Source organism: Raphanus sativus, chromosome 8 (assembly GCF_000801105.2).
Source record: "Raphanus sativus cultivar WK10039 chromosome 8, ASM80110v3, whole genome shotgun sequence".
Taxonomy (NCBI): Eukaryota; Viridiplantae; Streptophyta; class Magnoliopsida; order Brassicales; family Brassicaceae; genus Raphanus; species Raphanus sativus.
The window spans coordinates 11524134-11538917 of record NC_079518.1 but is presented as its reverse complement, the minus strand read 5'-3'; the positions used below and the strand labels follow the sequence as shown (position 1 = coordinate 11538917).

Sequence of the window (14784 nt, the reverse complement as noted above, 5' to 3'; positions counted from 1 at the left end):
ATTTATATTTATATAAAATTTTTATTTTTAATTCTAAATTGGTATATATTATAAATATATATGAGGTGGGTTTATCATTTTTTAAAACATAATAATTTTGTCGTTTATTTTTTGTTGAATATGTTGTTTCAAATTTTCACATGTATTTATATTTTTCTATATAATATATATTTTGGATTATTGTTTCCTTATTTAACTTACCAATATATATAAAGATTGAGTATGCATTCATAATGTTTTAGTGACTACAACAATATAAACAAAGACTTACTGGTTAATTTTAGTTGAAATGGTCTGCATACAAATGGTTTTATGGTTTAATAGTTATTTCAACTATATTATACGATAGTCTATCTCAATCGTACACTCTCACATATATTATTCCTACCAAAACATCCTAATATACGATAATTTATCTAAATTACACCAATATGAATCATTTATTAAATATTCAAATATATATTGGTTAACCAATTCTGGGTTTTAGGAATAATTTATTAAGAATGATATATTATTGAATCATATGTTTAGTAATTAGTGAATGGTAAGTGATTTCTAGTTAAAAGTCTATTTTAAAAAAAAAAAATCGCACATGAATCAAAATTATGACTTCTATTTTAATATAACAGATTTCCAATTAAATTTAGTTCAAGTAAAACCCCCAACTAAACCGCTAGTACACCATCGAAAGCTTTTTTTTACAATATGTTTGGATCATAGTTTTCATATTGTTGGTTGAATTGAATCCCTGGGTGATATGACACAAAATTACCAGTTACGTTAATGTTGGCAGCCGATTTTTTTCAGATTCGGTTCGGAGTGACCAGTTCTTATCGACTAAATAAAGTTAATACGCTTTCATGTTAAATTTTTAGTTTATAATTTTTTTACCCAATCAAACTCATTTGGGAGTTATATCATTAAAGATATATATTCGGAGTTTGTGGTCAAGTGATAAGGCGAAAGTTTTGAGATGTCAACACATTTCAGGTTTGATTCATCCGTTATACGAAATTAAGTTACATTTTTCTGATCATTTTATACGGATACAGACTACTACATTTCAGCCCATTTAAATATCGGAGAGAGAGTCTATCTGTGGGCTACACCTTTCATCCAGGAGTTAGATTTGTATCTTTAGAGCCTGACTGGTTCAAACGCATCAGTTGTGGGTGGGAGAGTTTGCGGATGCGAGCGTTGCAGTTTCAAGCGTTATGTAGCGTTTTGTATAAAAATTGTTGCGTTTACGGAATATTTGTGACTGATTAATTATGATATATCACAACGGTTTAGTAATAAATTACTAATATAAACATATTATAACATTATAAAAATATAAAAACATACTATTGTGATAAATATAATAATTATTAACATAATATGATTAATAATAATATTATGTTTATTTGTTTAATTTTTAATTAGTTGAAATTTATAATTTTAATATATTTTTGAAGGCTGACAATATATATATATATATTTGAAGATTTATATTAAAACTTTTAAAATAATATTTTGTTTCTTTTTATATATGTGTATATCTGTATATATATGTATATTAAGTTTTAAAAATTTCTAATGAATAACTAGTTTAAAAATTTTATTAAAAAAATTATGATAATGTTTGAGAATTTAAATAAATATATAATATATATATATATATATTTTTTTTATAATATTTCTCTTTTTAATTTTTTAGTTTTTAATTTTAAATTTTAAAATATTTAGAAAAAATAATTTTATATATTTTTATCCACCCCCAATCGTCCGCAACCGCAAACACTAGCTGGAACCAGTTTTTGATTTTAAAAGGTTCGGAGCGGTTTGAAACGATTTATAGCGGTTTGTATGATTATTTTGAAACGCTATCAACCGCTACCAACCACAAAAACTGGATTTGCGGGTGATAGCGGGAAAACGAGTCAGACTTTTAGTAGACCCGGATTTAACTTTTTTTATCAAGAAAATATCATTAAAGATATAAAAAATCAACAAACAGAAAAACCAATAAAAGTTGTTTGTTTAATGTTTTAATCTGCATTTTGATAAGTAAAATACAGGAAAAAAAGTTAAGTTTTCATCTGTCTGTTTAGATTCCATTACTTGTCGCTAGACACTACTGGTTCGTTGCTACTCTGTCTGTGTGCAATTAACAAGGCCTTGATCAACTGATTAAGTGCATCTCAGGTGCTAAACCAGAGGTGTGCACCAAATTATATATAACCAAAACTGGTTCATTTGTCAAACCACAGACAGACACTGACACATTAGTGGTCCTTCTCCTTATGTCTTTCTTCAATAGAGTATAATTTGTGTCAATATTATGGGGGTCCACATTTGAAACTTCAACATTACTATAGACTTTGACTTTTGACGAATTCAACGTTAGGTAAACTCGGACAGAAACTTCGTTTGGCTGTTTAAGAAACGAACAGAGGCGTGTCTACTAAAGACAAAGACTTTGCTTTTGCAATACCTATCTTACAAAGAAAAAAAAAATGAAGGAGCTGAGTTTCTTTTCAATCCTCTGTTTTGTCCTCATAAGCTTCGATGGTGTTGCTTCTTTTACAGAAGAAACATGTCCCACAAGCAACGGGATGGTTTTCACGCCCAGCGGCACCTACGACGCAAACCGCCGTCTCATCCTCTCTTACCTTCCTTCCAACGTCACGGCTCAAAAGGGCCTCTTCTACAACGTCTCCATCGGACAAGAACCGAACCGTATCTACGCAACAGGAATGTGCATACAAGGATCGGATCCAGTCGACTGCTCCAACTGCATCACAACCACCTCTGATGCTTTGATAAAGAACTGTCCAAACCAAACCGAAGCGTATTCATGGGCAAGCAGTCCCACGCTTTGCCATGTTCGCTACTCCAACACTTCTTTCTTAGGATCGCTAGATCTAAGTCCGAGGGATAGCATCACCCACGGTGCAAACGTAACCTCAGATCTAACGGAGTTCATGAAGATATGGGAAGACTTAGCTGTCCGTATGGTTGATGCCGCATCCACGTCAAGAAGCACACCGTCCTCTAGTGATAATCATTACACGGCTAATACCGCAGCCTTGACACCTTTCCAAGATGTCTACGCAATGATGCAGTGCACGCCTGATCTTTCCTCTAGCGATTGTAGGACTTGCCTGCGACAGAGCGCGTTTGAGTACTCTCAGCCATGCTGTAATACGAAGCAAGGAACTCGTATTGTTCGGCCAAGCTGCTATTTCCGGATGGAGGTTTATCCGTTCTCTAAAGCTACTTTTGTTAATTTTACGGCGGCTTCTCCTCCTCCTGTGGCTGTGCCACAGCCTCCAGATGGTCCGGCCAATAATGGTAAGTTTTCCAACTGAAAACAAATAATGAATGGAACCAACCAGGAATTGATCTTAGTTTGAATGGACTGCATTTAAAATAGTTTGTGTCTTGTCGTAAGGGATGTACGGGCTTTTGGGCCCATAATCTCGTAACCATTTGAAAAGGAAAGAGTGCAAGAAGAGTTGACAATGTTTTTTTTTTTTTTTTTATGTTTGGAGAAGATAGCAAAAGACTCTCAACTGGAACTGTCGTGGCCATTACCGTTGCAACTGTTGTTGGTGTCTTGATACTTTTTGTTCTTGGTTATGTTCTATGCCGGAGGAGAAGCTCACACTACAAGAAAACAGACGTATACCGACGGACAAAACCGTCGGAATGTCGTCGGAATAGGGCTATTCCGACGACATTCCGACGAAAGTGGTCGTCGGTTTCAGTTGGTCGGAAAAAAAAAGTTCGTCGGAAATCCATCAGACAGTCCGACGATTATCTGACGGATAGCGATGAACCCGATTCTGACGGAGTTCCGACGCCCTTCCGATAAGGAATTCCCTCGGAATCCGTCGGAGTATTCCGATCACTGTATTCATCGGAAACTCATGATTCCGACGACGACAAAATGCATCAGAATATTCCGACGAACATAGTCGTCGGAAATTCCGACGAAAAGAGTTGTCGGTATATTCCGACGAAACATGTCGTCGGTATATTCCGACGAAAAACGTCGTCGGGATATTCCGACGAAAGGATCCGTCGGAATAATCCGACGACATGTTTCATCGGAATATACCGACGGAAAGGGTCGTCGGAATATACCGACGGACTAATTTCGTCGGAATTTCTGATATATATATTTTATTAATTAAATTTATTTTATTATTATTTTTTAATTTTTAAAAATATTAAAATTAATTTAAACAAAAACTGAAATTAAGAAACTAATAATAATATTATAGAAAATAAGTTTTAATACAATCTGAAAAAAAAAACATTTAGAAAGTTTTAAATTAAAAAACAAAAAAAACTACTGATCCGGGAACAAACGATCCAACTTCTGCATTATCTCGAGGTTGGACTTCTTCTGATCCGCCAACTCAGCAAGGATTGTAGCATTCTGCTCCTCCAATGCTCCAATCCGTTGATCCTTGTTCTGTAGCTGCTCTAGAATCAATGGATCGGCGTACGGGACTTGAGATGAAGAAGTCGGACACGAAGAAGCACGACGGGCCAATCCTACCAAACGACCCTTTTTTTTAGGGACCGCCTAGAAAAAATTTAAGTTAGTAAAATATAGTAATAGAAAAAAATATAAAATTAATAAATAAAGTATTAAAAACAAATATAAGAATAGAAAAAAAAAATTACCTTTTCAACCAGCTCGTTGATTTGCAGTCGGGACATGTTGTTCGAAGCACCCGTAGAATCGTCGTCAGAAAGAGGCTGCTGAGAAGCTAGAAAAGCTTCTTTTTGAGATTCCACCATCTCAATGACCTCTCTGATCACCGGATCCTGAATTTCACCCGTCCCTTTGTTGGTGTACGCCTCCTTAATGACGACGAGATGATCGACGGGATTACCATCGTTTTCTTGAATCTAAAAAAAAAGTGTTAGGTAATGCATATAAAAAATTATTTAAGTAACTAGAAAGACAAATAAAAAAAAACTTACCAGTTGATCCTCCTTAGAGGACATACTGCAAGCGCCGAGGTTGTGCACGTAAATACCTTTCCCGCCACGATCGCTGTTCCGGTTGGCGGAGTTCTGTAGAGACTTCTCTATAGTCTCTTCCTTCTCCCAGTGCTGGATCAATTGGGTCCACACCGTCCCGCTAAGTAACCGGGGCTTCCTCTCATCCAGCCATACTTGCTTCCACTCGTAGATCTGCTTCGTGTAGACGGTCTGGGCTTTGCGGCTGAATGCCTGACGGACTGTTTCCGTCAGGCCGGAGTCCCAAGTAAATTCTTGCTACAAAAAACACACAATTTGATTAGTACATATAAAATATAAAAAAATTAAAAATGTTTTAAAAAAAAACTTAATAGTTACCGCGAACTGACGAAACCACAGCTCGCGTTCCGCGGAAGGGATCGAAGTCCACTTGTCATATCCCGTCTGGAGCATCGAATACATCATCTGGGTGATGCTCCCGCTAATCCCACTGGTCGACTTGTTGAACCTTTAAAAAAAAATGTTAGATTAAAAGGGAAAAAAATAATTGTACAAATGAAATAAAAATACTAACCAAGTCGAGTGTCCCATTCGTGGGTATTGTTCGAGAACCGGGAGATGCTCTCGACCTGGTTGTTGAACCAATATTTCAACTGGCATGACCCCCGGGTCATGTGGAGCGGCTGCAGGAGCTGGAGCGGGAGCCGGAGCGGGAGCCGGAGCGAAAGGAACCGAGTTTTGTTCGTGAGACGACGAACCCGATGCACGGGAACTGCTCACCGAACTAGCTCGGCCACGGGGTGCGGAACGACGAGGTCGGACACGCCGACGAACACTCGAATCATCAGACCTAGAAAATAAAATTAATATATTAGTCAAAACATATATATAAAAAATTAAAATTCTTTTTTATCTATAAAAAAATTAAAAATGGTTTTATAAATACATAAAAATAATTAAAAATCGTTTTTATCTATAAAAAATATTAAAAATATTTTTATCTACACAAAATTAATTAAAAATCGTTTTTAGCTATATAAAAATATTAAAAATAGTTTTTATCTACATAAAATTAATTAAAAATCGTTTTTATATATATAAAATATCAAAAATAGTTTTTATATACATAAAAATAATTAAAAATCGTTTTTATCTATATAAAATATTAAAAATCGTTTTTATCTATATAAAATATTAAAAGTTTTTTATCTTCATAAAAATATTTTATCTGCATAAAAACGTTTTTATAAACTTTTATAAATATAGAAAAAAGTTGTTAGAAATATTAAAAATAGGAAAAACGTTTTTAAAAAATCAACAAATCCAATATATAAACCAAAAGAAAAAACAACAAATCCTAAAATCAAACACCCTAAATCCTAAACTATCCATTCAATTTCGAACATGCAAATCAATCAAACCTCAAATCCTAAAATCTAACATCCTAAACTCAAAAAAAAATGAAAAAGATAGAGATTGAGATGATACTTACATGGTGGGATGGATTCACGGAGGTGGGGACGCCGGTGGGATGGATTCACGGAGGTGGGGACGCCGGATTCGCGGTGAGAATCGCCGGAGAAGAGAGAGAAAACGGAGAAGATTTAGAGAGAGAGAGGCGAAAATGGTGAAGAAGGAAGAAGGATTGGTTTTTATTTAAAGGAACCGACGGACCCGTGTCCGTCGGTATGTCGTCGGAAAAAGAATAAAATATTAAATGCGCGGTTTAATGAAATATTCACGCGGTCCACTCGAAATTTTCACGCGGTTTGTAATTTCGGGAAACTAACAAACCGACGGAATTCCGACGAACATAGATCCGTCGGAATGGGGCAGGTCGTCGGAATTCCATCGGTATATTCTGACCGAATTCCGACGACTTAGGGTTTAGGGTTTAAAAACAAGTTTCTTACTGATCAAATCCAAAACTTTGATAATAAATAGACTATTTAAAAAAGATTAACTATAATAAGGTTTTCAAATCCAATTTTTACACACAATTGTGTTTTGTAGTGTAAGTTTATATTAATATGAATGAAAGTATATGAGTATTAAGATGAGATGTTATGAAAACAATGATATAAATATATAATTATTTAAATAATTTGTAAAAATCGAACGGTTGATATGTAATATTATATTAAACATCTAATATGTGTTATTAAAGTAGTTTCGGTATCCAAATATAGATATATTATGATATAAAAATTTCAAATATTCAGGTCGTCGGAATTCCGTCAGAGTTTTCCGATGGAATTCCGACGAATTTTGTTAAATCCGTCGGAATTCCATCGGAATATTCTGACGGAATTCCGACGAATGGCTAAACCCTGAATTAACCACGAGTCGTCGGAATTTCATCGGAATATTCCGATGGAATACCGACGGATTTTGTTAATTAAAAAAAAAAAAACTAATCATACAACTAAGAAAACATAAGTCCTAATCAGAATCTTCAGAATCTGTAGAATCTTCAGAATCTTCGTCAAACTCGCCAATCTCAGCTTCTGGCTCCGAGTGTACAACAGCATCAATTCCAAACTCGTTAAAATTCTCAACGAGTTCAACCTCTGCCAAATCTTCAACTGCACTCACGTTGCTGGTAGAGTTTGGTTGTAATGGATCATTATCAGAAGGTCCGTTTACTCGTCCTCTTGGGTTGATTTGCGCCACCGTGATCCATGGATCGTCTCGGTACGTAACCCGAGGGTAACTGATGTAGCACACCTATCAATTTTTCAAGGTATTAATAATAATATATAAACCGTTAATTATATTTTTGAATATTAAATTGACATACCTGATCAGCTTGCGAAGCAAGAATGAAAGGATCATAATATTGAAGTTTCCTCCGCGAATGAATCGAAGTAACACCAAACGCATCAGTCTTCACTCCTCGATCTGGGGTGGTGTCATACCAATCACAATAGAATACTACACACCGCAATCCAACCATACCAGGATACTGAATTTCCAATATTTCTTGTATGTTGCCGTAGTAGACATCGTCACCGGAAGAAGAGGAAACACCTCCATCATAAGTTGTCCTAGAATGACCTTTTTTTGCAAAGGCATATCCTCGTGTACAATATTTTGGATATGATTTGACCACATAGTTTGGTCCCCGCACAAACTCGCATATCCAATCATCGAACACAAAACCTCTGGCCAAACCATCAGTCACCTATAAAATAAAATATATATATGAGTGAAATGTTTATTATTTTATACTAAATATATATGAGTAAAATGTTAATTATTTCATATATGTTATGACTCACATAATTAAGAAGCCATGCAGCAAATCCGTTATGTCTGAGTTGTTGAAGCTCTTCTTCTGTGGCATGTCTGTAAGTCATACGCAACTCTGCCATATAAACACTATATAAAAAGATATTATTCATATGAAATAAAACTTATTGAAAATTAATATAACAATTTAAATGAAAAATATATTTTTACCTCTCATATTGTAGAACATCTTCACAGTTGGTAAGCAAATATGTTTGCAAATGAGCGTGCTCAATCTCCGTCAGTCTCCGCTTCGTGGGTTTTCCACTTAGTCGTCCTATTTCGCTGAACATGCTTGGGACAGTAACATGATACGTTGCTTTCTCTCCTCTGTCATCATGCCGAGCAGGTCTTCGGTTTTTTGTATGCACTTCTGATGGAAAGTAGTTTTCAGCAAAGTTTGAAGTTTCTTCATTGATCACCTGTGCAATTATAGATCCTTCCACCTTGCTTAAATTTTTGATCTTCTTCTTCAGATGATGCATATAACGCTCAAAAAGATACATCCATCGGTATTGCACAGGACCACCAAGCTCCAATTCTCTTGCGAGATGAATAGCAAGATGTTCCATTACATCAAAGAATGATGGAGGAAATATCTTCTCGAGGTTGCAAAGACTAACGGGTACGTTTTCCTTCAAAGTACTAATACCCTCCTCAGTCACTACTCTGGTGCATAAATCACGGAAGAAAACACTTATCCCTGCAACTGCTTCATGAACATTACGTGGTAATAGTGCGGAAAAAGCAAACGGAAGGAGCCGCTGCATAATCACATGACAATCGTGACTCTTCAAGCCAGTAAACTTTCCTTCGCTTCTGTCAACGCAATTACCCAAATTTGATGCATAACCGTCTGGAAATTTCACTTTATCTGTAATCCAATCAAAGAACGCTTCTTTGCCAGCACCATCCAGCCGATAAATGGGAAAAGGTGCCGTACCGTTCTCATCAACGTGAAGTTCAGAACGATCACAGATATCGACTAAATCCAACCTTGACTTCAGATTATCCTTCGTTTTACCTTGGATGTTGAGGATTGTGTTCATCAGATTGTCGAAAAAGTTCTTCTCAATATGCATGACATCTAAGTTGTGACGCAATAGATGACTCTCCCAATATGGCAGATCCCAGAAAATACTCTTTTTATGCCAGTTATGTAGCTCTCCAACAGCATCGACTGGAATGTTTTCATGTCCACCTACGTCTGGCGTCCTTTGTGCACCAAAATCCCTAAACTGTGTCGCCAAATCTTTCCCACTAACTTCCGTAGGTGGATCATCAAACACCTGCTTGTTCTTCGTAAACAAAGTCTTACTCCTACGGTATGGATGATCAGGTGGTAGAAATCTTCTGTGACAATCAAACCAACATGTTTTCCTTCCGTGCTTTAGTTGGAAAGCATCTGTGCTATCTTGACAATATGGACATGAAAGCCTGCCATGTGTTGTCCATCCGGATAACATACCATATGCTGGAAAGTCACTTATTGTCCACATAAGTACTGCCCGCATATGAAAGTTTTCTCTGCACGAAACATCGTATGTCTCAGCACCAACCGCCCATAGTTGTTGTAACTCATATATTAGTGGTTGAAGAAACACATCTAGTGATCTCTTAGGATGAGCTGGCCCGGGGACGAGAATGGAGAGGAACAAAAACTCTCGTCGCATGCACAAATTTGGCGGCAAGTTGTATGGTGTCACAATCACCGGCCATAGAGAATATTGTCTTCCATGCTTTCCAAATGGGCTGAAACCATCAGTGCATAATCCCAGATAAACATTTCTTCTCTGTTCAGCAAATTCTGGATATGTTGATTGGAAATGTTTCCAAGCCTTCGCATCTGAAGGATGTCTAATCTCACCATTTGTAGAATGCTCTGCATGCCATCTCATTGCCTTCGCCGTGCGCTCACACTGATACAACCTCTTCAATCTTTCCGTCAAAGGCAAATACCACATTCTTTTGAATGGTACCGGAACTCTTCCCCTCGTTTCCTGATGACGAGGTTTCCAACAAAATTTGCATTTATCCCGATCCTTATCCGCTCCCCAGTAGATCATGCAGTTGTCGATACATACATCTATCACTTCGTACGGTAATCGAAGACCCGCAACAAGTTTCTGAACCTCGTAGTATGAACCCGGTGCAAGATTATCATCTGGCAGAACACCTTTAACATAATCAGCTATCGCATCTACGCATTCTTCCGCCAAATTATAATCTGTCTTAATACCCATCAATCTACTTGCAGATGATAAAGGTGAATGACCATCTCTACAACCTTTATACAAAGGTTGTTTTCCTGCATCCAACATGTCAAAATATCTCCCCGATTCGAGATTTGGTTCTTCCCCTCTATAATGATCATGTACCATCTGCTCAGTACCTACACCATAATCTACATCCATTCTCGGTTCTTCTAACCAACCATAAGACTGAGGTTGTTCGCTAACAGGCTGAGGTTCGCTACTACTACCATATTCAAAACCAGTTTCCCCATGAAGATACCAAACTTTATAATTCCGTGCAAACCCTTTTCTATACAAATGTTTCCAAACTTCCCATTCTTTTATAATTCTATTGTTATTACAAGTAGAGCAGGGACATCTTACCATACCAGTATTTGCATCCGGGTGCTGTTGAACAAGCTTCATGAATTCTCCAATACCTCGAACGTATTCTTCTGTAAGCAAATTGGTGTTGGGATCCAAATGAGGTCTATCCATCCACGAACGAAAATAATCTCCAGAAGACATGATTTTTTCGAATTTCTTATGATAAGAGAGAATGAAGAGAGAATGAGGAGTGAATGAGATGAATGAGGAGAGGTTGCATTTATAGGAAAATGCTTACGGCAATCCGACGCCATTCCGACGAAATTCCGACAAATTATAAAAAATCCGTCGGAATTCCGTCGGTTTTTTTAAAATGGCTAACGGCTATAAACGGGCATATTCTTTCTCGCCAACGGTCGAGAGCTTCCGTCGGAACGGCGTCGGTATATTCCGACGGAATTCCGACGACCGTAACGGTTATAATTTTTGTCGGGCTTTCGTCGGAATTGTCGTCGGAATATACCGACGACCGCCCTTCGTCGGAAGTTCGTCGGACTGTTCCGACGAAATACCGACGAACCCGTGTTTTTGGGTTTCGTCGGTATGTCGTCGGAATGTGGTCGGAATGGTCCGACGACTTCGCTTTCCGTCGGAGTGGTCGTCAGAATTTCCCTGTTTTTCTTGTAGTGTCATACCAAAGAACTCAGTTTGAAAGTTAGTATTATGTTTGTTTAACGCTTGTTGTTGGAAACATGAAGCATAACTAATACACTCTTGCTTTGCAGCTGATAGTGATATCTCAACTACACATTCATCACAATACGACTTTAAGACAATTGAAGTTGCAACAAACAATTTTTCCAGTAGTAATAAGCTCGGTGAAGGTGGATTTGGCGAGGTTTACAAGGTAAGGAGGTCTTTGGTTTTCCATTTTCTTCTAAGTTACTATATGTTATGAAAAAAATAACTGGCCATGTTTGTTTTCATTCAATGGTATATAGGGTACACTGTCAACTGGAACGGAAGTGGCTGTGAAGCGACTGTCGAAAATGTCAGGACAAGGGACAAGAGAGTTCAGGAACGAAGCTGTTCTTGTGTCAAAACTTCAACACAGGAATCTAGTTAGGCTTCTTGGATTCTGTTTAGAAGGAAAAGAAAAGATTCTCATCTATGAGTTTGTCCCAAACAAAAGTCTCGACTATTTTCTATTTGGTATGGTTTCCTTCTACAGTTTTAATTTTATTTTAGAAGGTTTCTTTTAAACTGATTGATTGATGGTAAATGGAAATGTGCAGACCCAGAGAATCAAGGTCGGCTAGACTGGACTCAACGATACAAGATCATTGGAGGGATTGCTAGAGGAATTCTTTATCTTCATCAAGATTCACAGCTAACAATCATACATCGTGACCTTAAAGCAAGTAACATTCTTTTGGATTCCGATATGGTCCCAAAAATTTCAGATTTTGGACTGTCTACGATCTTTGGAATAGAGCAAACTCAAGGCAATACCAACAGAATTGCTGGAACCTAGTAAGTTATGCTCATAACTGCTAAAAACATATAGTTTTTCTATTGAATATTAATCATATTTGTATGTATTTTAGTGCTTACATGTCTCCAGAGTATGCAATGCAAGGCCAATTCTCCATGAAATCTGACATATACAGCTTTGGAGTCTTAGTTCTCGAGATAATAAGCGGAAAGAAAAACAGTAACGTCTACCAGATGGATGAAACTACTACTGCTGGAAACTTAGTCAACAATGTGATCTTAATTAAAGGCATCAACAACTTATTATATTTTTAAACATATGACAAAAGGGTTATTGATATATGTTCATTTTGTGTTTAGGCTTGGAGGCTTTGGAGAAACGGGTCACCACTGGACCTGTTGGATCCGGCCATTAGAAGGAATAATCAGAGTAACGAAGTCACTAGATGCATCCATATTGCGCTCTTATGTGTTCAAGACAATCCAGAAGACCGTCCAATGTTATCAACTATTATCTTGATGCTTACTAGCAACACAATCACTCTACCAGTGCCTCATCTCCCGAGTTATTTCCCGCGGAACAAGCTCGAACTTGAGAAGGTATCTGAGGGATTCGAATCAAGTCGATCTACAGAAAAATCTGTTGGTTATTCTGTTAGTGACTCGTCCATTACTGATTTAGAGCCTCGTTGAAGATGGAAGTGATTCTCTGTGTGCAAGTTTGAATGATGCTTCTAACATCATTTTCTTATTTTTATTGTGATTTTCTTTAAGATTTGAGTATTCATGTGGGTTCTGTTTTTAACAAACCTATTGACTGATTCTCTTCTGTGCGGTGTCACATAGTTTAGTTTTCACCTTGTGAAACGTTAGTAATAACAACTTCCTTGTTTCCCACGGCAACGATCCAACGATCTTTTTTAAACATAAGTGTTGCAATCAGCAATTCAGCGTGAGATAACATCATGAGTACAATGCATAATCGTGTAGATCTTCGTACTCTCTCCAGAACTCATGCCTGTTGAGGGTTTGATCTCAGCTTCATAGTCCGTGGATGAAGCTAAAACCACCATACTAAGCATTTAATTTTGCCAAGTTCCATCAAACTTTGTCTAAATGGTCCATCTCATCTGACCCGGATCAATGGTGTCTGATCCAGTGGTGTTGTTCTGACAGTTCTTGATAAGTCCATTTGGAGTGGTATAGACGCAACATTGCTAGAGCATTGACTCTGTTCCGATCTTGGCCAAGAATAGCATTGAAGAGAAGCTATTTTGAGTGATCTTATAGAGAAGAGGAGAGAGGATAAGGATAAGAAGACGATTCTTGTTGAACGTGCTGTCTGGTCTGAAAGATCATTCGTCCAAACCCTATTGATGTGCTTGTGCAGAGACAAACATAACATCTGTTTCCAATATTATACATTGTATGTGTGTCTGATTCATTTGAGCAAGAAGGTCTTCAGATTACTTAGTGATGAGATCATCTTGGACTTAAAGATTCATGGATGTATAATCTTTTCACATCACTGCTCGTTATTGTGATGCCGAATCTGAAGCCGCCCATTACAAACACTTCATCCTCCATAACTTACCGTAAAGCTTTGCCAATTGGGAGCAGCTTTGATCCACTAATGACACTTTATTTTACTGAAAAAACCAATCCTGATGAGATCAAGCTTGCCAGTAAGTACTTGTGCATTTTTCTTCATCATGTTGCAAATAATCAGATACATGGCAGTTCTGTTTATGCATAGATATATAAGTACATTTTCAGAGGAAAGTGGTGTGGCTTATGCGAAGCTGTACCCTGCCAAAGCCACAATCAATTCTCAAGATGGTGTCACAGACCTCTTTGGAAATTGTTTACCAGTACTAGAAGAGATGGTCAAACAAAACATGCCTTTGCTTTGGTTAGGTTCATGGAGAGGTCGCAGATCCGAGTATTGATGTCTTTGACCACGAGAAAATCTTTACTGAGACAGTTATGCAGCATCTAATCCAACGCCTTCCACAGCTGAATGTAGTGACCAAAAATGTTAAATCTGTGTTTGGATCTGTTTTTTTTCCTCCATTGAATCTTAAGTAACAGTAAAATCCTGAATCAGAGCGTGCATGATGCCTAATCTCTCCCACGAAGATGTCCATTCTTGTAAAGGCTAGGAAGAATTGCTGTTGTGTTACAAAAAAAAAAGAGAGGAAGAATTGCTGTTAAGTTAACTCTCTATAGACTTAATGGCCAAAGTATATGTTCCACCATCATATCCATTGATCCTACTAGATTCTAGTCTTCTCTTGACTGGTCCGTGTAAGAGACTTTGGCCCCAGTTCCATCCACGTTTAACTGGAAGTCTCATCTTCCTCATAAGACTTTGTAGTACATGAATGATGAATCTGAACACATTTCTGTGTAATATCATCATATTTTATTTCGAGTTTCTGTCAAAACGCTCAAG

At 37.2% G+C, this 14784-nt stretch overlaps 2 protein-coding genes and 1 pseudogene across 3 annotated transcripts; all 3 read left to right on the top strand.

The window, feature by feature from the left end:
• Positions 1 to 2441: 2441 nt before the first annotated feature.
• Positions 2442 to 4101, top strand: LOC130498800 (cysteine-rich receptor-like protein kinase 11). Its single transcript, XM_056992420.1, has 2 exons — positions 2442 to 3336; positions 3540 to 4101. The coding sequence occupies exons 1-2, from the start codon at positions 2499 to 2501 to the stop codon at positions 3857 to 3859; spliced, it is 1158 nt and encodes a 385-aa protein (XP_056848400.1). The 5' UTR covers positions 2442 to 2498; the 3' UTR covers positions 3860 to 4101.
• Positions 4102 to 11098: 6997 nt separating this feature from the next.
• LOC108820475 (cysteine-rich receptor-like protein kinase 11) lies at positions 11099 to 13226 on the top strand. 2 transcript variants are annotated; one of them, XM_018593416.2, is made up of 6 exons: positions 11099 to 11549; positions 11621 to 11742; positions 11837 to 12047; positions 12131 to 12368; positions 12443 to 12602; positions 12690 to 13226. In XM_018593416.2, exons 1-6 carry the CDS (start codon positions 11099 to 11101, stop codon positions 13020 to 13022), a joined length of 1515 nt encoding a protein of 504 aa, XP_018448918.2. In that variant the 3' UTR covers positions 13023 to 13226. The 2 variants fall into 2 exon arrangements, with proteins under 2 accessions (XP_018448918.2, XP_018448919.2); XM_018593417.2 differs by having other exon boundaries at positions 12443 to 12618; positions 12690 to 12897.
• A 572-nt stretch (positions 13227 to 13798) lies between these two features.
• LOC130498801 (dihydroorotase, mitochondrial-like) lies at positions 13799 to 14783 on the top strand (annotated as a pseudogene).
• The last annotated feature ends 1 nt before the right edge of the window (position 14784 follows it).